The following is a 27,697-nucleotide window of genomic DNA, read 5'->3' on the forward strand; positions in this document are numbered from 1 at the left end:
AGACAGGGTAACAACAAGTACCATCTTTTAACGTCTTTTGGTATGACGCGGTCGGGGATCGAACCCCGACTTTCCGCTCTCCGGGCGGACGCTCTACCACTAGACTACGGAGGCGGCCTCAACCGTCTAAGCATCCCACTTAAGTAAATTACGTAAACTACATGACCATAAGCATAATATTTCATGGCTTTGCCTAACATTGCAAAAAATAAACACGAAAAATGAATTTCAAAATGGAGATATTGGCACACACATACTAGATTTGAACATTTCATGGAATCCTGCGTACAGTACGCACTGCGGAATACCACTGAACAGGGCTCGCGTCTGGCGTACTGAAGAAGAGGGTTGTCATCCTCCCTTTCTGTCCCCTGGCATGATATTGCGGGAATGTTGTTTAAAGCGACTTAGAAACATACTCGCTCACTCCTTCACTCTCACGCTATGTATCTATTTATGACAGTAAGTATGACAGTGATTTGTGTCATATTTGTGTGTTTCATTGTGTCACATTTAGGTCATAACTAAGTGAACTAAATCTACACGAACGATTGTTTGTTTGTTGTTTAATGCAGCACACGTAATATTCCAGCTAGATGACGGCGGTCTGTACATAATCGATTTTGGACCAGACAATCCAGTGATTGAACTCATGAGCATCGATCCACGCGATTGGGATACGATGACATGCATCCACCAAGTCAGCGAGCCTGACCGCCCGATCCCGTTAGTGGCCTCTTACGACAAGCATACCGGTAGTCGTCTTTTACACAGGAACGATTGCCTTACCAACATGTGGTAGCTGTGGCTCACCATCAGCACTCTGCGTGTCATGTCACTTACTTAAACAGCAGTTAGAAATGTCTTTCATACTGCTGATTTTGCCTCAAAACTGCTGGTAAAAAGATACCAGTTAAAATAAAAAGCAATGGCACAGAAATGCATAGAAATAGTGATTGAATGAGTATTTTACAGGTGCTTCCGCCACCTCACTGGACATGAAAAGCATCTAGCACATTCACATCCCTGATTTATATCGAAGTCATTTGCTAACGTTACCTATAATAACAATAACCTTCAGTTGCATGGCAGCAAGCCCAGTGCCGATCCTGAAATGTGATGTTACCTTTAGTTGCCAGGGTGAGTGAGTACAGTTTTAAGCTGCTTTTAGCATAATTCCAGCAATATCACAGCATTGGACACCAGAAATGGCCTTCACACATTGAACCAATGTGGGGAATTGAACAGGTTCCTCGGCATGACCAGCGAATGCTTTAACCAGCGGTCTACCCCACGGCCCCTCAGTTGCCAGAAAATGTTATTTTGTACCAAGAGGAGTGTGATGTCAATTGCATTTAACAGCGCATATTAGTACCAAGCCAAGAGTATGATAACCTTTACTTTGCCAGGAAAATGGTATTTAGTAGCAATCCCGGAATGTGGTAATCTTCAGTTGCCAGAAAATAGTAAAAGTACCAAGCCAGGTTGGTTGGTTGGTTGGTTGTTTAGCGCCGCACTCAGCAATATTCCAGCTATATGACGGCCTGTAAATAATCGGGTCTGGACCAGACAATCCAGTGATTAATATCATGAGCATTGATCCACGCAATTGGGATCAATGACATACATAAACCAAGTCAGAGAGCCTGACCACCGGATCCCATTAGTCGCCTTTAACAGCAAGCATGGGTTGCTGAAGACCTATTCTACCCCGTGGTGAACCAAGCCAATATCACATGACCTGCAAAGACAACTTAACCAGTTTAGCTATTTACATTTTTTTTTATTTCAGCCTGCAATTATTACAGTTTAGCGTTTGCCACCGACCATAGGTTTAGATTTGGGCATATTCTTAGAGGCCTTGGACTGTTTTCCTCCCTTGGGTGCAGCAGGCTGAAAGTAAAGAATGGAACTAAAGAATATGGCATTACAACAATCTGAACATAATATGAAAACTTGGGTCACAGGCTAATTGTTTTTAGATATGCCTGTTTTTGCATTTTCTCAATGATTAACTTGTAATCCAATTTGGAAAATGGCTTTAATTTAAACATTTCACCGAGTACAAAGAACTGCAATTGTAAAGGGTGAGCTGTCAATTTTTGTTTCATTTGCTAAAAATAAAATAAAAGTACCTCCAAAGGGTAACAAGTATCATGCCAATAGCTCATGATTGACATTACAAAGGTTGTACAAAAACAACTGTTAAGTAAATTATGAAATGTCCAATCTCATTTGAGTAAGAACTTTTACTTTGACTCAATTCCTTTCACCATCAAGACATGACAACCCTCCATGAGGTCTCGTCAGGTGAATTTCCTTATTAGCCATTCAGATGAGGGGCTCCTAAATTATCATTACGAGTAAATGAAGCATTCAGAACAGCACATATGGTTTCTCTATCTTGAAAGTACATGTTCAGCAGCTTGGAATGGAGAATACCTAGTAGAGATGGTATGTAGTTATATTTTACACCCAGCCCTCATACGAATATATATTTGCTTCGCTTATATTTCTCCTATGCCAAACATTGATGAAAGTGCCTGTAAAGCACTGCTCAATGAGTGCATGTTTTAAGATGAAAATGAATCCTTTTAGAAAGCTAACATCTACTTCGCTCAAAACCTCCGACAAGATCGATCAAGGTTCACCTGAAGAGAATCACTATTGAGGGTTTGTTAAAGCTTGACGGAGAGGTATCAAGTTGGAGTCAAGGATCTCATTTCAACCGATGCAAAAGTTTCCAAGGTTGAGATACCTATGTAAGTACTTTGAAAATATTGTGCACATCACAGTTTCGAAAAGGCATATTTCCATCTTTTTTCCAAATGAGCATCATGTGCATGGCAAATGAATATTTGAAAGTTTTTCATAATGAATTCAGCTCAGCTTGACACACTTACCTTGGATGCCTTCTTCTGTGTGTCCTTTGTCTTCTGCTTCTCTTTGTATGCCCTGGGGAACAAAGATGCCAGCAGAGTTTGAGAGACTAGAACTGATAACTAACTAATTTGCACCTACAGCAGGAACAATACACCTAGTTGTGAAAGGATTTTTTTACACCATACTCTGTTCACAATATACATATTTAATGTAACCATACACAAATTCATGTATCAATGTTCAGGTCCGATATAACAAAGGAAACCCATAGCTCATTTAAAAAATGATCAAAAGGCAATAAGTTTTTGTTGATTATTTAATGCTTATTTTCCTAAGACAGACTTCGGGTCAATTTTGTTCATTGAAAAAATCTTTGCTTAGCAACGGACAAAAAGTTAAGTCAATCGTGGATTTAACTGGTTGTCATGCTGCATATGGGCAAAGCAATTTCCATTCCCAGTTTGCAAAAACATTATTGACCAAGTACTGTTATGTGGATAATGTACAATAGTGACTATCAAGCTTCGAAGATAAATCATCAGTGTCCAAGATTACCTGATGGCCTGCTCTCTCTGTGCCTTCCTGACCTCAGGCTTCTGGTTCCTCTTGGCCATGATATCATTGAGGGTGGCACCAGTGATGGCTCGCTGGAACTTGGCGGTCTTTCGGGTCCTCTTCTTGGAAACCTCTTCAGTCTGACCCTTCTTGTGCTTTCTCCTGTACAGCACTGTCCAGTTGATCTCACGAGGGTTGCGCTTCATGTTGTGGGAACGTTCACATTTCTTGTTAAGAAACTGGAACACCTGATAGAACAGATACCATCCTTTCCGGTTATCATTATTTCAAACATTTAATTCAATTCAGTGTTTTTTGTTTTTTTGGCCGTTTAACAACACACTCCGCAATATTCCAGCTGTATGACGGTGGTCTGAAAATAATTGAGTCTGGACCAGACAATCCAGTGATTGACATCATGATCATCGATCAATTCATTTGGGATACAATGACATGCATCAACCAAGTCAGCGAGCCTGACCACCTGATCCCGTTAGTCACCTTTTATGGCAAGCATGGATGGGTTGCTGAAGACCTATTAACCCGGATCGTCACGGGTCCAGTTTCAAATGTAAAAACCAGCTGCTAACATGAAATGGGAAACATTAATTCTAATTGGATTTTTTTTTTACACTGCTAGCTGTCGATTTGAGTCTGAATATCTAGATTAATCTCTGCACACAGCATTTCACCTAACATTTATGGATCATTAAGCTCCTGTCTGAGTCGGGCAGGGAAACAATGTTACTCTTTATTCATAAGTGTAATTATCATACTCAGCATTAACCATTTTAACAAAAACAAAGAAGCTGTATATTATTTTCCCCCTTCCTGCTTTTTGAGGAGTGAGTGTATGGTCTTATGATATTTTGGGCAATATTCCTGCTATATCACAACGGGGTACACCAGAAATGCCAGTTTTTAAGATCAGTTTGTCATAAACCAAGTACCAAAAAATAAAACGCCAAATACACACCGTGTGTTTGATTACACATCAGCCTTACACAACAACCTGTACATAATTGAACTTGGGCAAGGCAAACCAATGGTTGACTGGATGAGCAAAGATCCATGTAGGGGTCAGCTTACACACTATCAGCCAAGGTACACATGGAACCACCCGAACCTCATTACATGAGCATTTTATGATAAGCATAGGGTACTGGGAAACTATTATTAGAATACAAAAGTAGTTTCAAGAAGACTAAGATAAAGATCCTTTTACCTTCAGATATAATTTTAGGGTACGAATACGTCTGTTTAGGTCTCATGATGCTTATTAAAATGAACATAATTCACCAGAGAAGAATCTGATAAACTCACTCACAGTGCAACATTGTTAAACATTGTTAACTACACCAAAACAATAAATGATGAGAACAAAACAAATGTGATATTTAAAAAAAACTAGCCATTGCATGTTAATTTATTTTAACAATTGCAAACTTTAATGACAGAGAGATCATAAAATTGTATGCTGCCTTCAATCCAAATCATAGAAAACTTGACCCCTTTGTTTTTACAATACAGGTCAATGTTTTGACAAACTACATTTTCAATCAAAATATTTGGCATTCTTAAAGATATATGATTTGGGGATAAATGAATAACCATTTTAAAACAGCTGATTGTAGGGATAAAAATGTCTGGTAGTACGTTAGCATAACATTTACATGATTAAGCTACAAGTGGATGTTGGAAAGTAATAGTGGAGCAGTACATAGCTATGATACTGTATCTGCTCTACCATTAGCCATGTTAGCACTGTTCACTCCCCGCTGTATTCCCCGATTCCATGTTCAAAGTGGATGATGGTACGTTTTCACCATTCGACCATTGGGCGTGCAACTTTTTAAAACTGACCATCAGGACTGTCTGGAGATGGGTATTTTAAGAACTTGTCAAACAAGTGCAAACTACGAAATTCATGGAAATTAAGCTAAAGTTAGCAGAATTATAAAAAATTGGTTGCAGATTCTACAAAAAAGGGACCACAGAAATTTGTCTTTTTGACCAAGAAACATAGCAGGTATGGATTGTTTAATAGGATAAAAATATATTTAGGTGGTCCCCAAATTTATGCATTGTTGGTAATCATATATTCTTCTGAAATTTTTCAATTATTTATCTAGTAGGCCTAGTGAGACTGAGTCTTGTGTAATTGAAGGTGTCAGGTGTTCCTTTCACTCCTTCATGGGAAAGACAGAGTCTCCGTATCTGCGATAAAGTACCATGTAGTGTGTCATATCACTTTTCGTGTTGTCACAAGCAAATCTAAATTAATATTAGTCTGTTCCCAAACATGGACGTGTTTTAAGCTGTTTATTGACAATTGTCACCTCTCTAGTGAATTTATAACATATATCAATAGCTTATCTGCATCGAATAGCTGGACTTATTCTTCCCAACCCCAAATGTAATGTTAGAAGCACGTCGATAAACACATGTAGGGAAATTATTAGTGTAAATACCCTGCCGTCAGCCTTGACCATTTTCTTCCCATGGCCGGGGTATATTTTGTATCCGCTGTACGAACACAGTTCGATCCTGGAAGAAAAATAAAACACATATGAGATGGAAATATATATATACTGGTGGAAAGTAACGTTTTTATTTTCATTCACTGACAAATATATTCGGGATTGCTTGGATAAAGAAGGCATGTAGCCAAGTTGGCTTACTTCATGATTGCGACCGGAAAAGGAAAGACTGATAGACGAGACGGAGTAAATGTTATTAGTTATTTTTTAATATATCAAGGATAGTTATTTCTATCCATTTATATGCTTGACACATAACATAAGGTAATATGAAAAAAATAAAAGCAAATGTAAGAGCGTTTTAAACTATGTGAAATAATGTTTGATGGCGATCTATTCGCTCCGTTCCTGCTCAGCGGGAACATTTCAAAATGGCGGACGAAGGTAATCGCGGAATGTAAACAATAAAACCCGTGCATTTATGATAACAGTCTGATAATTATGTAACGGCATTTTTGTAAATGAAAGAATATCACACGTGTCACCACATCCGATATATATGATTGCCATCAAACTTTGCACTTAGGTTTAATTCCGATTTAATTGTGTGTTGCCAATGTAAATAGGTGCCCGTCAGTGGCGGTACACGCCGTTAGCTTATAATGTAACTGACGGCGGCAAGCGATGTCTTCTAGGTGCTGAAATACGTCCGCTTAAAGATGATTACTGACATATCATAACATGCAACTGATAACATGTCATATCCATACTTTATTGTTTAACCACTTTAATAAATCAAAATATAGGCGTGAGACATCCTACGTATGTAGGCCTATTTAGAATACAGTACCAGAAACTTTTCAAACACGTGACAATACCTTGTGACGTAATTTGTAGTATTTTGTTTCCAGTCACACCTGTGAAACAATGCCCTGTGACGTCAGGTTAATCGCGCGTGCATAAGCTCCTCCCACTGATCTATCATCTCTACACGCAATGTCATTGAATACGCCCAGCAATTTTGAGAGTTTGAATATTTGTTAAACAAATATGTCCTGTGATGGCGCATTTTCTAGCAAGCACTAGTTTATGAAAGCACTTTTATTTTAAATATATATTTTTATTTTGTTTTTTCGTAATTCAAGTGGCTAAAATGATTATTAATGGGAACTAATAAGTACCCGTTTAATGGCTGTATAGCGGCTTCTACTATTCTTCACACAAAAACTTGGAGAGAAAAGGATGAAATAGTTTAGTGTCAAATATTTGGGCTAGGGGAAACTGTCCTCGAATATTCACACAAGCCACTTTCACCCGGTACATTTATTCTGTAACGATTCAAAAGCGAACTACCCTTGTACTGTCTCTAACCATGGTTATGCCTCCCTCGTTCCTTACAATTATCCACATTATCCTTACAGTGTTCCCTATCACACTTTTCTGTCACAAAAATCACCCAACAAATTATTAAATACCATGTCATTCATGCATACCCATGACGCCAAGAGCTGTTTTCAGTTCGCCCCATATCAGCTCATTCCTCACCACTCGGTATCTTGTAGATTACCCATTGGGATGAGTGTGCCAAATGTCATCGGCATCACTTGTAAGAGTCCATAGACTAAAGTCACGAGACACCATACCTTCGTAAGTGTCTGTCACCTATTCAACCCTTTTTGTTCAGTTCTGTAACGGTGTAGGCATGACAAGGTAAATTTGCACTTAGTTTCACAATGTGGAGGTAGCTCAGTTGGTTAGCTGTCAGGCTCACAATCTGAAGGTTGCGGGGTCGCGTCCGACAGATGCTCACAAAAACTGGTTGCTTGTCTTTGAGACACATGATCTAAGACAGATCGTCCTCACGAGAAGTTGTGGCACTGTATTCTAAAGGTGCTCCCGGCTGCTGGTGTATAACCTCGTGGGGACCTGTATTAAACATGTCCCCATGTCTCAGCAAGTATTTCCATGGGTGGCATGTGAGACTGTTTGAACAGAAATTATTATATACTAATTTTATGTTTATATTGTAAGTGCAACAAGTTATCATCTGATTATTCCTCTTTAACATTTCAGATGGTGAAGGTGGGGTTTTGGACTTCACTGGCTATGGATTAAAGAAGTTTGACATACCAGAAGGTTTACACCCCAATGGACTTATTCTTGATCAAAACAGCATCTCGAAAATAGAAAATGTAGAGCACTTGCAGGACTTACAACAGGTAATTACATATGGGCTGCAAAAGATGTCACTGTCTATTTCCCCCTTGACTTCTATGGTACTAAGCGCTCATGTGCGGTAGGAATGAAACCAGTATCTATAACGTTCAGTGTTGTTGTTTGCATCAGATGTGTATTTGTTTGTACTGTTTCGGCAATACTGTGCCTAATCCTGGTTTGGGGCAAGCTACAAGAATATGTCTGAAGCTTGACAATTTAGGACTGCTCCAAAGTTGCTCAGCGGTAAATAATGTGTGATATGTTCTATAATACATTACCCTCATATCCAGTGAAACCACTTTGGTGGGGCAAGTGTAAATTCACTTTTCATTTACCAAAATTTTATGATTTTAAAATACCTTCGCTCTCTATACATCCAAGTTCCAAGCATATCTGACAGCTTGTCGGGGTTGACTGGTCTTATTGCTACTTTCCAGTGTTCAAAATTAAAGAAAGTCTGGTTCAATAGGGTTGCTGCTCTGATATATGAATCTGAGGACATCCAAATGTTTTTGCTTGAAATGTTAGGGTTAAGATAAGGACATCTGACTTTCATGGTTAATTTCAAACATTGCTATGTCCGTTGATAATGTAGTTTATGTTTACTTCCTAATGTTGTTCTGCCCACGTTCCCTAGCTATCCTTAGCATCCAATCACCTGGTTCGCATGGTGGGCGTGTCTTCCTTCATCCATCTCACTGTGCTGCGTCTCTCCAACAACAGCATTGTCAACATAGAAGGTAAACACACTTTAGAAATGACAACACCTGTTACAACTGATTATTATCTAGTTCATGGTGAAAAGATGAATCAAAAGTATGCTTTTGTGTTGGGACACTGATGTTGCAAAGGACACACCTAAACACCTGTGTGAGTGCCTTGTGACACACCTAAACATCTGTGTGAGTGCCTTGTGGCACACCTAAACATCTGTGTGAGTGCCTTGTGACACACCTAAACATCTGTGTGAGTGCCTTGTGGCACACCTAAACATCTGTGTGAGTGCCTTGTGGCACACCTAAACATCTGTGTGAGTGCCTTGTGGCACACCTAAACATTTGTGTGAGTGCCTTGTAGCACACCTAAACATCTGTGTGAGTGCTTTGTGACACACCTAAACATCTGTGTGAGTACCTTGTGACAGACCTAAACATCTGTGTGAGTGCCTTGTGACACACCTAAACATCTGTGTGAGTGCCTTGTGGCAAACCTAAACATCTGTGTGAGTGCCTTGTGACACACCTAAACATCTGTGTGAGTGCCTTGTGACAGACATAAACATCTGTGTGAGTGCCTTTTGACACACCTAAACATCTGTGTGAGTGCCTTGTGGCACACCTAAACATCTGTATGAGTGCCTTGTGACACACCTAAACATCTGTGTGAGTGCTTTGTGACACACCTAAACATCTGTGTGAGTGCTTTGTGGCACACCTAAACATCTGTGTGAGTGCCTTGTGGCACACCTAAACATCTGTGTGAGTGCTTTGTGGCACACCTAAACATTTGTGTGAGTGCCTTGTGACACACCTAAACATCTGTGTGAGTGCCTTGTGACACACCTAAACATCTGTGTGAGTGCCTTGTGACACACCTAAACATCCGTGTGAGTGCCTTGTGGCACACCTAAACATCTGTGTGAGTGTCTGTGACACTTAAACATCTGTGTGAGTGCCTTGTGACAGACATAAACATCTGTGTGAGTGTCTGTGACACTTAAACATCTGTGTGAGTGCCTTGTGACAGACATAAACATCTGTGTGAGTGCCTTGTGACACACCTAAACATCTGTGTGAGTGCCTTGTGACAGACCTAAACATCTGTGTGAGTGCCTTGTGACAGACATAAACATCTGTGTGAGTGCCTTGTGACAGACCTAAACATCTGTGTGAGTGCTTTGTGACACACCTAAACATCTGTGTGAGTGCCTTGTGACAGACATAAACATCTGTGTGAGTGCCTTGTGACAGACATAAACATCTGTGTGAGTGCTTTGTGACACACCTAAACATCTGTGTGAGTGCCTTGTGACACACCTAAACATCTGTGTGAGTGCCTTGTGACAGACATAAACATCTGTGTGAGTGCCTTGTGGCACACCTTAACATCTGTGTGAGTGCCTTGTGACACACCTAAACATCTGTGTGAGTGCCTTGTGACACACCTAAACATCTGTGTGAGTGCCTTGTGACACACCTAAACATCTGTGTGAGTGCTTTGTGGCACACCTAAACATTTGTGTGAGTGCCTTGTGACACACCTAAACATCTGTGTGAGTGCCTTGTGACACACCTAAACATCTGTGTGAGTGCCTTGTGGCACACCTAAACATCTGTGTGAGTGCCTTGTGGCACACCTAAACATCTGTGTGAGTGCCTTGTGACACACCTAAACATCTGTGTGAGTGCCTTGTGACAGACCTAAACATCTGTGTGAGTGCCTTGTGACACACCTAAACATCTGTGTGAGTGCCTTGTGACACACCTAAACATCTGTGTGAGTGCCTTGTGACACACCTAAACATCTGTGTGAGTGCCTTGTGGCACACCTAAACATCTGTGTGAGTGCCTTGTGACACACCTAAACATCTGTGTGAGTGCCTTGTGACACACCTAAACATCTGTGTGAGTGCCTTGTGACACACCTAAACATCTGTGTGAGTGCCTTGTGGCACACCTAAACATCTGTGTGAGTGCCTTGTGGCACACCTAAACATCTGTGTGAGTGCCTTGTGGCACACCTAAACATCTGTGTGAGTGCCTTGTGACACACCTAAACATCTGTGTGAGTGCCTTGTGACAGACCTAAACATCTGTGTGAGTGCCTTGTGACAGACCTAAACATCTGTGTGAGTGCCTTGTGACACACCTAAACATCTGTGTGAGTGCCTTGTGACAGACCTAAACATCTGTGTGAGTGCTTTGTGACACACCTAAACATCTGTGTGAGTGCCTTGTGGCACACCTAAACATCTGTGTGAGTGCCTTGTGACACACCTAAACATCTGTGTGAGTGCTTTGTGGCACACCTAAACATCTGTATGAGTGCCTTGTGACAGACATAAACATCTGTGTGAGTGCCTTGTGACAGACATAAACATCTGTGTGAGTGCTTTGTGACACACCTAAACATCTGTGTGAGTGCCTTGTGACACACCTAAACATCTGTGTGAGTGCCTTGTGACAGACATAAACATCTGTGTGAGTGCCTTGTGACAGACATAAACATCTGTGTGAGTGCCTTGTGGCACACCTGAACATCTGTGTGAGTGCCTTGTGACACACCTAAACATCTGTGTGAGTGCCTTGTGACACACCTTAACATCTGTGTGAGTGCCTTGTGACACACCTAAACATCTGTGTGAGTGCCTTGTGGCACACCTAAACATCTGTGTGAGTGCCTTGTGACACACCTTAACATCTGTGTGAGTGCCTTGTGACACACCTAAACATCTGTGTGAGTGCCTTGTGGCACACCTAAACATCTGTGTGAGTGCCTTGTGACACACCTAAACATCTGTGTGAGTGCCTTGTGACACACCTAAACATCTGTGTGAGTGCCTTGTGACAGACCTAAACATCTGTGTGAGTGCCTTGTGACACACCTAAACATCTGTGTGAGTGCCTTGTGACACACCTAAACATCTGAAAACAATGTTTGTATCCCTGTTAATGTGTATGACAGATAGTTTTCGGATGTTGTTGGTTTGAAGATATTTGAAGAACATCATTTTTTATATTAAATGTGATATTAACTTGATTGATGATGAATGTTTTATATATTCTAGGGCTCACAGACCTGGTATACCTGTCTTGGCTAGATCTTAGTGGCAACAGTATTAAGGTACAATCATCCTTTCTTACAATACAGTGAAACCTGACATCACCACTGAAATCATACAGATTATCAGGTTTCCGCATTAACAAATCATGGTTTCAAAGTAATGTTACTGAAATGTAAGCATTTCCAGCTGTAATTGTCTGGAAGGAGGGGTTTACAAATGAATGGGATCCAGACAATCAAGGTTTCACTGTACATAGGACTTGTCACATCAGACAAAACCCTTGCTTTTCAGGTATCACCTACATTATCAAAAGCATGACACATCACGTGACGATATCACATGAAACTTTAGACTCTGGAGGCGTGAAGATCCGGGTAGAGAATAGGTCTTCAGCAACCTGTAAGAGGCGACTGTGCTTGTCGTCAGAGGCGACTAACGAGATCGGGTGTTCAGGCTTGCTGACTTGGTTGATGCAGGTCATCATTTCCCAACTGCGTAGATCAATGCTCATGATGTCAATGATGTCATGGTTGATGCAGGTCATCATTTCCCAATTGCGTAGATCAATGCTCATGATGTCAATGATGTCATGGTTGATGTAGGTCATCATTTCCCAACTGCGTAGATCAATGCTCATGATGTCAATGATGTCATGGTTGATGCAGGTCATTATTTCCCAACTGCGTAGATCAATGCTCATGATGTCAATGATGTCATGGTTGATGCAGGTCATCATTTCCCAACTGCGTAGATCAATGCTCATGATGTCAATGATGTCATGGTTGATGTAGGTCATCATTTCCCAACTGAGTAGATCAATGCTCATGATGTCAATCAGACTCAACTATTTACAGAACGCCGTCGTATAGCTGGAATATTGCTGAGTGCGGCCTTAAACAATGAACAACAATCAACAACTTTAGACTTAGGCTGTGACGTAAGGCACTAGTCTGTAACCTGAGTCAAGTAAAAGATTTTTGGGCCTAGTCAGCTTTGCTAATAAAAGTCTATACATTAACACTAAGATCTACTGGAAAAGTTGTCAAAAGACAGGTTCGGTCAGCTAGATTCAAAAGTGTTTGGCACAGACTGCAGTCTCCTGGTTCAGACAGGTTTCCATGTTGTCACACAAAAGATTGGTTGCCACTTGTACAATTGTTAAAGAAATCATTACCTGAGATCTGTTATGGTCTTTACATTGAACTTAGAAGTGCTATCCAACTTGTATGTGTTCATGTTCCAGGCATTTCTTGATGCCAACAAGTGGCTTGAGGCTAAGTCACTGTCTCAAGGCGAATACATTTACATCCATTGTTGCATTTGACCTTGGATAGTGTTTTTATATGAAATGAATAATTTGTCTTTATTGCAGGTTATTGAGAATTTGAAGCATAATGCCCGTCTGCGCCATTTGGACCTATCAGACAACAACATTGCTGTCTTTGGGGAGTTATCTCCCCTGTCTATCCTCAAGGTAACAACATGTGCATGATGCCATATGCTAAGAGCATGTCAGACATATTGCATCAGCATGTGTCTTTTAAGATTGGATTGTGTGACACAAGCCGTGGTTTACTTTGTCACTTGGCAGTGTTAGAGTGAGTTAGTGAGTGAGTATGGTTTTACGCCGCTTTTAGCAATATTCCAGCAATATTCCAGCAATATCACGGCGGGGGACACCAGAAATGGGCTTCACACATTGTACCCATGTCGGGAATCGAGCCCGGGTCTTCTGCGTGACGAGCAAACGCTTTAACCACTAGGCTACCAGACCGCCCCCAGCAGTGTTATCTTTTAAGTAGGTCTTGGCGTCCTCGGAGTTTGCTGCTTTAGTGTTTGAATCTCTGCAGGCAAGCGTCTTGTTACTTTATGGACCAGTATATACATCAGTCAGTTTGTTAAACTATTAAGTTTAGGGCTGGTTGAATTTTCATCTTTATGAATCATCACAATTTGGGCTGGTTCATATTTCATGTTAATTTGTATACACGGATAATATTTAGGCCACAGGGCATTCACAAACATATTTAGGTGTGCCTTTTGGAATTAAAGTGTGCAACTTGATGAGTACTTTTGTAAACCTACGGGGTGTGGGGTGAGGGGAGCACCGGTGGCCCAGTCGTCTAAGGCGCCGCGATTTGCTGTGCAGAGTTCCGTCTGTTGGGCACACCAGAAACCTATGATTGTGGGTTCGAATCCCGATTATGTTTCTAGGTTTGTCATACCTGTGCTCATGGGTTTCACCGGTTTCACCGAAGTGGTAAACGTCTGAGACCTGCATCACTTCGGGCTTTCCTCCCACATTAAGCTGACACGCCGCGATATAACTGGAATACTGTTAAAAGCGGCATTAAACCCAACTAACTCACTCACTCACTTGTAAACCTTCATTAACCCCTGGATCCGTTGCGAGAACCACCAATGGTTCTCGCGATCTGAAATTACCTGCCCTTGATTTTCATAAACATTTTACCGACCAATCTAACATCGCGATAAGGAAAAAGGAGTCAGTTATTCAATGTCAAATTTATCAGAAAATCAACACGTTTTGCAGGGGGTATTAAAATGTCCATCCGTCCCTCCATGCAAGATGTTGTTTCCAGAGCAGATCTTGAAAACCATACAATATTTCTTCACCAAACTTGGCACATAGATGTGTCTAGTGGTGGACTGGTGACTCTTGACAAAAATATTTTTCGAGTTTCCATGGCAACAACTTTGACTTAAGCTGGAAATGGCGGTAGTGCTCGTTTCCAGAGCAGATTCGAAAAGTGTACAATATTTTTTCACCAAACTTGACGTATTCATGACAAGTATTTACCATTGCTGGGGATATCGATGACCTTGTTGTCTTTTATGAATCCTACTGTTCATAAAGGGTGTTCACATGTTCATCGTGTTCATCGTGTTCATCATGTTCATGGGGTCCTGGAGGTTTGCTCCTATAGTATTGGAATCTGGGGACCCCCTAAATCTGCAACTTTTAACGTTAGAGTTATGACAAGGACCCCTTGACTGTCATGCTTAGTTTCAAACACAGATTTTCCATGTATTTGACATGTTTAATTGTGGCTTGATGTTATGAACATTGTCACAAGGTAATATTGTCAACAAGGAAGGATTTCTAAGTGTGCCCTCAAGCACTGGGAACTTATTTTAACTCGTACCATTACTACTTTAACTGTGCCAAATACAAGGAATTTCAAAATCTGGGGTCACTGTCAGTGCTGTCGGTGAAAACTGCCGGTCATGTATTAGCGTGTGCATCCCAGATGTAAGAATGAATCATTGGGATAGATGATGCAATTGCCACTTGAGAAAAGATTCACCATGAGGAATTGCATGTACAATGTCTCTAAATACCAGAGTTTGGGAATAGAATGTAGTTTTATTTGCGATAAACAGTATATTTTTTATGACAACTCTTTTATCTTTTACAGACCCTCTTACTTCATGGGAATATAATTTCAAGTCTTAAGCCTATTCCTGCTTGTATTCCGCCATCAGTCAGAGTTCTCTCCCTTGAGAGTAATGACCTGTGTGACCTCAATGAGGTGAGAATTCTTCAGATATGATGTTTGTTTCTTGTTTAACAACGCACTCAGCAATATTCCAGCTATATGGAACTAACTGGATCGGGTGGTCAGGCCCGCTGACTTGGTTGGTGCATGTCTTCATATCCCAATTGTGACTATCGATGCTCATGATTTCAATCACTAGATTGTCTGGTCCAGACTCGATTATTTACAGACCGCCGTAATATAGCTGGAATATTGCTGAGTGCGGCGTTAAACAACAAACAAATAAACAAACAAAACCTACCGGAAATACATTGTATTAGCTACAAATGATGCCACATCATCACTTCCAATGTTACTTTGAGTAAAATATTTTGTTATTGTCTCCTGGTAGAATGGAAATATTTTGAATATAGGTTTTGATGTTCAGTTACGAAGGAAATTGTTCAGGTATGGAAGCAGCGTTCAGAACCTCTAAATTGAAAACACTGTAGGCCAGGCGTTTTATATTTTTCTGATTACGGACCCGCCGACTCTAAATTTCGAGAAAATGTAAACAAAAATAAATCAGATTTCAATTATTTATTTTTCCCCATCGAAGGCGCATAGTCAGTTATTTTATTTGTTATCATCACCTTTTAATAAAAACATATGAATTTACCATTGTAAACTAGTAAAGAAATACATAATCAATCTTTGTTGATCTTGAAGCCGAACATGAATAGCCTCCCTTGACAATTGTCCGTGTTGTAAGTGGTAGAATTTTTATTGTTACAGGGGGCTTTATCTTCACAAATGGCGGCCTTTTGAGCACAGAATATGTTCATAAAGTATGCTAGGGGCATTATGCATTAAAAAAATGCATCTGGCTTATTTCTTTTTTTTCCCTCCTCCAACCCTGGACTTCGAGCTGAAAAATCCGTAAACCTAAAAATAAAAAAAGCCTGGCCTAAAAAGTGCTCATTTTATCAACCACAAGCTGCCAACCCAGACTCAATTATCAACAGGTCACCATCATATGATTTAATATTTGTTAGGAACTAGGAGAACCAAGAATATTCACACATGTTGACTCTACTTATGTTTACTCTTACCTATGTTTACTCTTCCTGTGTTTACTCTCCCTATGTTTACTCCCTAGATGTGCTACCTGGCGAGTCTTCCTGACCTGGATCAGCTGTCTCTGGCCAACAACCCATGTGTCCTCATGACTGCGCTCACACAATATCCTTCTATACAAGCTACAAACGCTGTACATCATGTCTTTGGCCTCATGTAGATTCTGGGTTAAACTTACTTGTACAACCCTATGAATGAAGTGGGTGGTCAGGCCTGCTGACTTGGTTGTCATCATACCCAGACGTTGTAGGACATGTCTCACAGTGTCAATCAGTGGTTTATTTGGTCCAGACTGGATTATTTAAAGGCCTTCATCATATAGCTGGAATATTGCTGAGTTTGGTTTTTAAAAACAAACAAACCTGGCCAGTGCTCACTAAGATTTGTCTCAGGGCATGTCACTATCTCATCAAAAGCAGGTCTTAGTTCTTGCTAGACCGCCTCCGTGGTCTAGTGGTAGAGCGTCCGTCCGGAGTGTGGAAGGTCCGGGGTTCGAGTCCGACCGTGTCGTACCAAAAGATGTTAAAAGATGGTACTTGCTGTTACCCTGTCTGGCGCTCGGCATTAAGGGGCTTAAACAAGGACTGGTCGGCTGGGAGTCAGTATACTGTGTCTGAGTGGGGTATTCATGTTAAACTGCGACATGGTATATCAGTGAGCTAGCACTAGAAATCGGCATCAGTCCGGACTAGCACAAGCAGCCACACAAACACACACACGTTCATGCACGTCGCTATATAAGTGCAATAATCTTGGACGCGACGTTAAACCCCATTTCACTTCACCTTAGTTCTTGCTAACGCTAGACAAAGTTGAAAAGTAGTGAGAACTTACATCTGATTTGGATGAGATTGGGCACTTCCATGTCAAGAAGCCAATACGTCAGAAATACCCATCGACACATTGTGTTGAGTACACTAATGATAAGACAGTTACAAGCGGATTGTATGATAACAAAGTCATTATGACTTCGTGAGGTGTTTTATCTAAGAGATAATGACCACATTATTTTTGTTTGCGAAAATGTCAACCTTTTCCACATGAATACGAATAACCAAGGTTTTTTTTAGAATTTTTGTAGGGACTTTTGGATTTGGAGGTAATTTTCATGGCCAATTTGTGCTTATAGGCCATTTGAACTTTAAAAGAGCACCACAGAAAAGATAGGTCAATGAACTTGCTGTTATTTACTATAATTATATGTAATAATATACTATTTATGGGTTTGTTAGTTAAGGTGATCAAATATTGTGACAATAAATATGTAACCTTTTCAGCATGTTTTGGAGAACTTCCTTGACACATTGTACAGGGTTTGATTATCGGCCATATGTGGTCAACTGGTGTCCAACACTGCGCTTGCTGGACGGCTTTGTCGTCTCCGAGAGGGAGAAGTAGGTGTAGTTACTGCTGTTGTTATCCTCTTCATATAGAGAATCTCACTAGAGTGTCTTTTGATATCAAATATATCAACACGAGTTGATAAAAGTGGGAAAACTCTGAGGTTTGCTGAGGATTTTTTCCACTTTTATCAACGAGTGTTGATATATTTGATATCAAAAGACACGAGGGTGAGATTTTATTTATCATCCAACATCATTCTTCCAACTTTTTCATTTTGTAGAAAGTAATAAGCAGTGTCTTAAGTGTAAAAAGTACTGCTAACAGCTTCAGAGCCATTAGTGATGTCATTTGATTGTGACATCATGGTAACCAATGACGTCACAATGGTCTGCAAAGCAGCGATATCTACAGTCTAGATATCGCTTGATCTCACCCAAGCGATATCTCCTGTGGGAGACAGTTTTGGATGATAAAAAGCCTTTAGGGACAAGAGGGACCCCTTGGCCTAAATATGTCAATTGGCTGTGCAGAGTTCTGCCCCTCAGTTGTGCCAGGATCTGCTGGACTTTCAGCACTACGCCAATACTAATGGGTTCCATGAAAGTGATAAACGTCTTTGATCTCATCACTTTGGGTTTCCTACCCACATTAAATATGATGCCATGCTGTGATAATAGCGTGAGCATGATGAAGATTTCACATACCATTGATGTTATATAACTGACAATCTGACCCGAAGTACTAAATTCTTTTCAAAACATCATGTAGTGAATTACAAGGTTTAGGACTTGTGATATTACTTACTGGTAATGTTTTCAAATACTGTCTACTTCCTCACAGCATAAGAAACAAGAATAGTCCAAACTAAGACTTGACAATGAAAAAATACAATGGAAGATTTTCTATGCATGTCCTCCAAAACCTCTGATGCTGGGATAATCAGTGTTCTCGTGTATACAAGAAGACATATGTTTTATTGCGATTGATGTTATGAGCCTGGTAAATTATTCCTGAATTATTTTGAATACCGTATTTGACGTAATAAGCACCCAGGGCGCTCTCAAAATTAGAAATAGGGCTCTTAATAGGATATAATTTTAGTGAGAAAAAATCAGAGTTGAAAGATCGTAAATTTCGTGGTTTATGCTGACAGCTTGAAACGATACAAAAGAAAAGTCTGTACGTATTATACACAACAAATATATGTTCCAGCATTTAATTGCCCATAATTAAGGGTGCATATAACACACAAGTCGTTTTATACATGAATAAATAAGTCTTGTGTACATTGATCAATCGGAAGAGGTGCTAATTGGGATACACAGTTCACTAGCCAATATATTAACAAATATCGCCATGGACGCTTATTACGTCGAATTCGGTAATTTCTCTACCTCTGTAGTAACATGTTCACATTGTATTGTCAGACTGCAGGGGGAGTGGCTGTACTGCCAGGGTAAAGGTCGTCACTTCCACCTGGGGGAGCATCTACAACTTGTGACCTACCTTGCCACGGCCTGCCCCCTCACCACATCAGACAAGGTAGGCATTGCTTCATCCCCAGGGGATTCATTGACAAATTATGTGCTGAATAGTCGAAAAACTAAAACAGTGTTCCCTCGCTATATCACCCATCAATATAACACTAACTCAGTTATAGCGCACGGTAACACAAAATCGTGTGTGAAGTGATCGGTCGGTCGCACAACTCACCATTATTTAGGGCCTACAGCAACCACAGTCAGATTTCCGCTATTGACGCCTCGGTTAAACCGCTGATCGTCTATAACGCTCATCAATTATTTGGACCCCAAAGGTAGCGTTATAACGAGGGATCACTGTACTTGTTGTGAATGCAGACTTGAATGAGGATTGAATGGTTACAATGTGTGACCTGGCCGTTAGTGGATTGCTTGGACTGTTCATTGTGTCTACCAGGCTCAGTTATTTACAGGACACTGAGATACAGCTGATACTTTGATGACTGGTGTGAAACAGTGCAATCCCACATTCATTGGATTTCTTAACAGCTTTTGGCCAGCAATAACTACATGCAAGTCATAGTAATTCCTCTAGTTGGTGCGTTTACAGCATGCAATGGGATTTCTCAAATCCCTCGGTTCTGAATCAGAGACAGGGAACATGCCAGTAATGTCTGACATCCAGCGGTTCATTGAAGCCTCACTTAGTCCACTGTGTCATGCACTGAAGCTTTTCAGGATTGCTGATTCTATCGTCTTCACTTTGGAGCCAGATTTTCAAACTCGCCTTTTGATGGATCATTTGTCCTGATTCAGTAAAAGGTATTTTGGAATCCAGAAGCCAGAGTATTTGGCCTAGGGTGTGATGTAGTGGTGTATTGATGCAGTAATGCAATATGGTGTCATGTGGATATGCCAGTATGAGATACAAGCAATACATTTACCTTGATGAAAGATCACTGGCTTTTCTGCTCCATTAGACAGTCCCTTGTGGATTCCTTGGTAAACTTTGCCAAGTTCTGTTGTGGATTTTGCAAATTTCTGGAGGTCATGATGACATTCTGCACGACTCAGGCTTATTTGAAAACTAAAGAAGTTTTTACTGATATACACTTTTTTTTATTCTTTCATTAAGATTGTCCTGAGATCTGTTAACATTTTATCAGATGTAGTTGTTTAGAGATCTTCCAACATGGCAGATTCTGTATTTTCTTGCCATCAAAATTGATTTTAACGTCATTCAGTCACTTTTGCAAGGTTCACACCACTTAGATATTTTACATGTGCTTCAACAAGAGTTACCTCCCATACATGGACTAGTCAACTGACTTGAATCAGCAGTACTTTGTTCCTGAGTAACTTTCACTAACATTCAGCAAGGATCATATCTGCCCATTTAGAAGTGTTTCCATGTTAAAGGGTTGAGTGTTATGCTAAGCTAACCTCCCATAATAAGCCAAAACATCCTTGTGATATTACTGTTTGAAAATCGATAGAGCCTTTAAATATGAGTCAATACATCAGGAGGCATGCATTGATGTATTGATGCATTGGTGAACATGACTTCCCTAACACACCAGCAGGGGGTAAAACCAAGAGGAGCCTTCAGAGTTTTCATCTGCTCTGTGGTCTAACAGCTTCCTGAGGCAAGTGAGTAAACTGACTATAAAAGTCCAGTTTCCATGCCTGCCGAACTAGGCTGGTATTATGGAGTTACATTTTGGCTGGACTAATGAGTCTATGCATATAGTCCAATCAAAATCGCGCACCGAAATCGAAATACAGTTCGTAAAGTGTCATGCAGATTTCTGTCGACTGCAGGATTAGCAAAGAATGTGCACCGCTAACTCGTTGTCAACAGATATTTTCTAAATCTAGTTGTTCACGTGATTTGATGCACTTAGCGATGTAAGACTTGTTTTATCACAGTATAGATCGATCAGATCGTCTTGACTGGGCGCCACCGTTTTGTTTGAAGCAAATGCAAGTGATACAAGGGGTTGAATCTGATCGGTCAATAGGAGAGGCAAAGAAAGGACATAACTCGTAATAGCCACTGGTGGCGTTACGATCGAGACCAGGAATTCCAGGCTAGTTCAGCAAGGGTGAAAACTGGACTTTTAAAGTCAGTGAACTCTCTTGACTTGGGAAGATGTGGTCTAATGGTAGAGCATCAGTTGTTTGATCCCCAGCTGCGTCATACCTAAAGATGTTAAAAGATGGTACTTGTTGTTAACCTGCCTGGTGCTCAGCATTGAGGGGATAAAACAAGTACTGGATGTCTCTATACTGTATACTGCGTCTGAGTGTGGTATTCATGTTAAACTGTGGCATGCTATCTCAGTGTACCAGCACTATAAAACTGGTATCTGTCTAATCTAGTACAAGCATCCTCTCACATACACATCTGCATGCATGTCGCTATATAAATGCAATATTATTGAAACCCTATTTCACCTCACCTTATCTGAAGGGTAAACTGCACTCATTGATTATAACATCAATGAGCTAGTTCCTAGTTAATACTTGTGTCTACATTTTTGGGGGTAGTGTTTTGTTGTACAGTGTTCCCGCTGGCTCTTGAAACTGCCTGTCCTGGGGGACTGGTAACTCAAAGATGAACACTGCCTCCTAATTTTTGTCTATCCCAACTTTCAACAAGTTAAAAAACATGTGAAAATTACCTGGTTATAATTCTTTCAACATCACATTCAAAGCAATGACATCATCTCTACACATCATTCATACAAAGTTCAGACACAATTTTCTCTTCTTTTTTTAATATTTCAAGACAAAGTCACTTCAAATATATTTTTAACCTTGAAGCAAAGCGAAATGTCATTTCCTTGCACTAAAAATCAATAAGGGGAAACCCTGATGGTAACAGACAATCTGACTTTGCTAGAAAAATATACTTATATGAATATCACAGATTTATAATGTTCTTTATTTGCCGGTCCACAGGGACTGGCAGTCACTTGAATTACCTTCCAAGCCTAATTTTACCTGTACCAAACTGGTAATTACTGGTAAACGTGAAACTTTTGTATATTGTTACCAGTCCCATATTGCCACAGTAGTGAAGTGGATAGGGCCACAGACTTACATCCGCAAGTTGAAAAATGTAAAGATAGGGAGTTTTTAAATATCTTACAAAATTATTACTTGAACTGTTGTGTTCCTGTACGTCACTTCAGCAAACTGTCACTGAAGGAAAACGGCATCAACCAACTGAAAGAGAACCTCGGCCAAGTAAAAGCGGCTACTATTGCGAGGCGAAAAACACCGCCTTATTTTTTGGGGGGGGGGGGGGCGGGGGGGAACAAGCAATAAATGAAATTATACTCACAGATTTACTTGCAAACACATATAATTGTGAAATGTTAATCACCTTAAAGACTCCCCTGTCGTTATAAGAGATGCATTGGCCCTTCTATTAAAGAGGTGATTGGAAGCATGAACTTCGAACGAGATGCACTGGACCCAACCCCTTTCTATAGAATCTATTATCTGGTCCTGAAAGTCTGGTTTGTCTACAGTCATATGTGGTAGTATTCAATCAGATACGGAAGATACCACTGAAGACATCCAGACAGGTAAAGGAACATGCCCGACATCTACATTATGGCATCAGCTTTAGGCTTAGAAGATGAAGATGACAGTGGCAGTGAAAGAGAGATGTTACCAGTGAATAAAGCATATTCTTCTACATAATCTTTTATCATCGTTAGTGTAAATATAAGGTCCTCTTTTGCGGAGGTTCTGTTTTAGCCAGATGAAATTGGTGCCGTTTTGTTGAGATGCCGTTTTTGCTTGCACTTGTCGAATGCATGATGTATGACAGTGTTAACTGCATATTTTGCCCGATGGTGTTAAGTGTTTCTCACGCCATTAACCTGGCCCATACTTATGATAATTTACTGGCTGCTGTGAACATAGCTGGAATAGTATGTGCTGTGGCACTAAACAACATTAACTCACTCATTCCCGTACCGATTAAACTCTTGAAACTTGAAAGCAATTCTATGGATTTTTTGAGTATGTTAGTACCATGATTACACATCCAGATATAAAAAAGCTATGTTAAGATGACGCTTTTCTTTTCAGACATCAAATTCCCCAACATTTAGCAGCTCTGGGAACAATCAAAGATTTTTATTTCATATTGGTGACTCTCTAAACACAACATTAAATCAAGGCCGAAAAAGACATCATGAACATGATGAATCACGCTGAACCATTAGGCCTGATGTTTGACTTGTATTCCTCCAACAAATTAGTCCTGTAATCCCCGCGTGTCTGTGTATTTGTTGACGAGATCCCCATTGTCGGATCACTAGGGACAGGGTACACGATGAAAGGGTACCCAGGTGGTGTTGGCCAATGTCTCCTTGATCTGGGGCTCTGCTCAGTGGTATATAGGGAGCATGGAACTTAGGCCTTGTCTGCACCTGATGCCAACGTGTGCGGCTGTACTTGTCCTGTATTGCCCCCAGGCTGTGAGATATGGCCACTTGACATCTGTGTGAGGGTTGTCTGTTGTGTCTGGGGTTGACTGTGTTGGGCAAATCCTCGCCACTTGATGCCAGTTTGTATTTTGTGGCCGTGTTTGAACTGTAATGCCCTACTGCCATGCAGAATTACCACTTTTAATCTACTTCTTGGGTTGGGTGTTGTGTCTGGGATTGTCTGTTATTTCTTGAGTAACCTGTTGCATCTCAGGTTGTCTGTTGTGTCTGTGGGTTGTCTGTTGTGTCTGTCGTGTTGTCTGTGGGTTGTCTGTCGTGTTGTCTGTTGTGTCCGGGGTTGTCTGTTGTGTTTGGGGTTGTCTATTGTGTCCGGGGTTGTCTGTTGTGTCCGGGGTTGTCTGTTGTGTCTGGGGTTGTCTTTTGTGTCTGAGATTGTTGTGTCTGGGGTTGTCTCTTGTGTCTGAAAATTGTTGTGCTTGGGGTTGTCTGTTGTGTCTTAGGTAGCCTGTTGTGTCTGATTGTCTCTTGTGTCAGGGGTTGCCTGTTGTGTCTGGGCATTGTCTCTTGTGTCTGAGATTGTTGTGTTAGGGGTTGTCTCTTGTGTCTGAGGTTGTCTGGGGTTGCCTGTTGTGTCTGTTTTGTCTTGGGTAGCCTTTTGTGTCTGGGATGGCCTGTTGATTGCCATCCAATATGTCCAGGAGATGCTTTAAAATTTAGTACCGATATAGAGGAATGCCCCGTCAAAAGTTGAACAAAAATTATGAAAATGTCTCAAAGCTATTTGCCTCCAGAAAAATTAGTGGTATTAGTGGTCAAAGATCAGATACTTTCTTAATGATTTCTTGTATTGGTTGGGATGTCAGGGTAGCCTAATGGTTAAAGCGGTCGCTCATCACATCGGAAACCCAGGTTTGATTTCCAACATGGGTGCAATATGTGAAGCCCACTTTGGGTGTCCCCTGCCATGATATATTGATATTCCTGCAATATTATTTGCTAGACATGCTAATAGCAGGGTAATTCCATACTCACTCAATAACTCTTCTTTTGGTCAAAGATCAGATAAATTCTGAAACATGGGGAAAGATAATGAATTTCTTAATCACATTTTGTAATGACACAAAACATAAGTACTGCCTTGCTTCTTGTGTTGATACAAGAATAGAGATGTTTGTGAATTCTATGATGGGCACATGTCCGTATGACAATAATTGTGAGTGGTGTTCACAATGTTTGCCATCTGCCCAGACCCCAGGTCTGAAACAAATATCAGTTAAACTTCCAAAATTGGAATACTAAATATGCCAAGTCATGTTATATAGCAGCAACTAATGTTATGGCTTTGTTGAGGTAACTTGTACTTCCCTGATAACAGGACCAACAAACAAGAGAAAGTTAATGTTTTGTTTTACACTTACATTGAATAAAATATTAAACAACCACTGAAATTACATAAATTGGGACTTTTATTTAGAAAATCCCAATTTTGAACAATTTTGATTGCCATGCCACTTAGTTTGGAATCTTAGATAAATTCCTGGTAGTATTTATAAGTCTTCCTCTTGTACGGAACATACTAAAGTACTAATACATTGCACACCTTCACAAGAGAGGTATGATTAACATGGCTTTGTACAATACCAGATTCGACGTAATAAGCGGCCCGCTCTAATAAGCGCCCACGGCGGTATTTGTTAGATATTGGCTAGTGAACAATCCTAATTAGCACCCCTTCCGATTGATCAATGTTCACAAGACTTATTTATTCGCTTACAATACGCACTTGTGTGTTATATGCACCCTTAATTATGGGCAATTAAATTCTAGAAAAATATATCTGTCGTACATAAAAAATTTCAGGCTGTCAGCATAAACCACTAAATTTATCTTTCAACACTGTTTATTTCACGAAAATAATATTCTAATAAGAGCCCCCTATTTTTAATTTCGAGAGGGCCCTGGGCGCTTATTACGTCGAAGACGGTACTCCAGTCCTTCTTTGTATATATGACGATAGATACTGTTTATGTAAACATGAGTGTAAATATATATGTGACTGACCTCAAACTGTTTACTGTTTACCACTGCTATGACAAACCTAGAAAGCTAAACATTATGCTAATTCTTTTCAATGGACACATCATTCAGCAGCTTTACGACTATTCGGATTAACACTATTTGAAGCCATGGTTTGATGTTTTATTCAAGTCAGGACACGAAATGCTTCCTTTGTATGAAGAACTAACACCTCATAAATGAGGTCTGTAGGCTACACGAAACTCTAACCATGTCCTGTATTATGTGAAGACGAAAAGGAAAGGATATTGTTTCAGGGATCAAATCTTCCGTTTACCACCTTTGTTGTCCATGCTCGCAGGTTTCTAAATACGATATACAAGTAAGACTTATGAGTAACTGATGGTGCGACATGTAGTGCTGACACACAAGGGTGGTGGTGTATCATAATGAACTCTTTTGTTGAGGCTCAGGTAGCGGAAGAATGTAGTAGACAGATAATTTACACCTACTGGCAGTTTGTTTTGTAGAAAAAAAAGTTGAGGTTGAGAAACGTTTAGTTTCTCGGTTGTACATGATTTATCATTGTTAGGTATTGTTTTATCAGTTTGATCTAAAATTCAATGTAGGTGGTCTGAAAAGATAAAATGATATTTTTCAATGAAGAGACAACAAACTCATACGTCAGTTCTAGTGTTCAAGGGGCTTATAACAGCACTTGTTTATGTTTTCATTAAATATGTTTAAATCAACAGAATGATCATTATCTAACTTTTCTAAAATTTGAATTTATGTGTGATTCTGATATTGCGTTCACGACTCTCAAGAAATATGCAGTGAATGATTAGTGGTGTGACCATACTCACTCACTCACTCACTCACTCACTCACTCACTCACTCAAATAGATCTTCATCAACCCATGCTTGCCGTAAAAGGCGACTCTGCTTGTCATAAGAAGCGACTAACGGGATCGGGTGGTCAGACTTGCTGACTTGGCTGATGCATGTCATCATATCCCAATTGCGTGGATCGATGCTCATGATGTCAATCACTGAATAGTCAGGTCTGAATAGTCAGGTCCAGATTGTTCACTTCCAGTTCTTATGAGAAACGGGGCGGTCGGGTAGCCTAGTGGTTAAAGCGTTCGCTCGTCACACCGATGACCCGGGTTTGATTCCCGACATGGGTACAATGTGTGAAGCCCATTTCTGGTGTCCCCCGCCGGGATATTGCTGGAATATTGCTAACAGCGGCGTAAAACCATACTCACTCACTCACTCTCATGAGAAATAATGTTGGAGTTATTACTTTCACTTATAAAAATACATTACGTACATAATGGCAGAGCATCATAACAAACTCATTAATTCACCTTGAAATGCTGTTTGATGTTTTCAAATGCTGAGTGGTTTAGACTTCATTGTTCCATGCAACCTGTTTACTGTTTCCACTCAGTCAAGCGAGACATTGGATTTATGGGGTGAAGTGAAATATCCCGCCATTGTTTGGCTATAGTATCGCATGGCAGAGCACCTGTCAGGCTGACTGCCACTGTAAACAAAGCCACATGGCAGTGTGTTGGTAGGTAAACAGCTTTGGAAGATGAGTCAATTCAGTTCCGATGTGACCGAACCTGTGTTGGTGGTTAGGGGAATGTTATGTGACGGATTATCCATAGACAGGAGTAATGGGAGTGGATCGGGAAATGTTTTGGGTGAGATTGGGTTTTGAACAAGAAGTAACAGGAAATATTTCGTCTTTTCATGCTTGGGGTTTCTTTGGTGATGAATGATTAAGGCATGGAGAATAGTAATTCTGTGGTTGTGTAAA

The 27,697-nt window shown here is 40.4% G+C and overlaps 2 protein-coding genes across 2 annotated transcripts; one reads left to right on the forward strand and one right to left on the reverse strand.

The window, feature by feature from the left end:
• Positions 1-1,762: 1,762 nt before the first annotated feature.
• LOC139474914 (large ribosomal subunit protein eL24-like) lies at positions 1,763-6,151 on the reverse strand. The gene is made up of 5 exons (XM_071258107.1): positions 6,120-6,151; positions 5,910-5,985; positions 3,439-3,686; positions 2,904-2,955; positions 1,763-1,893 (listed from the first exon to the last, which is right to left on the reverse strand). Exons 1-5 carry the CDS (start codon positions 6,122-6,124, stop codon positions 1,810-1,812), a joined length of 465 nt encoding a protein of 154 aa, XP_071114208.1. The 5' UTR covers positions 6,125-6,151; the 3' UTR covers positions 1,763-1,809.
• Positions 6,152-6,349: 198 nt separating this feature from the next.
• LOC139474721 (centrosomal protein of 97 kDa-like) lies at positions 6,350-16,716 on the forward strand. Its single transcript, XM_071257826.1, has 7 exons — positions 6,350-6,362; positions 7,992-8,137; positions 8,773-8,875; positions 11,923-11,978; positions 13,292-13,393; positions 15,360-15,473; positions 16,579-16,716. Exons 1-7 carry the CDS (start codon positions 6,350-6,352, stop codon positions 16,714-16,716), a joined length of 672 nt encoding a protein of 223 aa, XP_071113927.1.
• The last annotated feature ends 10,981 nt before the right edge of the window (positions 16,717-27,697 follow it).

Source organism: Haliotis cracherodii, unplaced genomic scaffold (assembly GCF_022045235.1).
Source record: "Haliotis cracherodii isolate W230 unplaced genomic scaffold, xgHalCrac1.p SCAF_3, whole genome shotgun sequence".
NCBI classification, from domain to species: Eukaryota; Metazoa; Mollusca; class Gastropoda; order Lepetellida; family Haliotidae; genus Haliotis; species Haliotis cracherodii.

Coding starts and splice junctions, on each gene's coding strand:
- LOC139474914 (XM_071258107.1), bottom strand. Junction 3,687..5,909: donor TGGTCAAGGCTGACGGCAGG/GTATTTACACTA, acceptor CTGTTCTATCAG/GTGTTCCAGTTTCTTAACAA. Junction 2,956..3,438: donor CAGAGAGAGCAGGCCATCAG/GTAATCTTGGAC, acceptor TTTGTTCCCCAG/GGCATACAAAGAGAAGCAGA.
- LOC139474721 (XM_071257826.1), top strand. Junction 8,876..11,922: donor CAGCATTGTCAACATAGAAG/GTAAACACACTT, acceptor TATATATTCTAG/GGCTCACAGACCTGGTATAC. Junction 15,474..16,578: donor ACCTGTGTGACCTCAATGAG/GTGAGAATTCTT, acceptor TTTACTCCCTAG/ATGTGCTACCTGGCGAGTCT.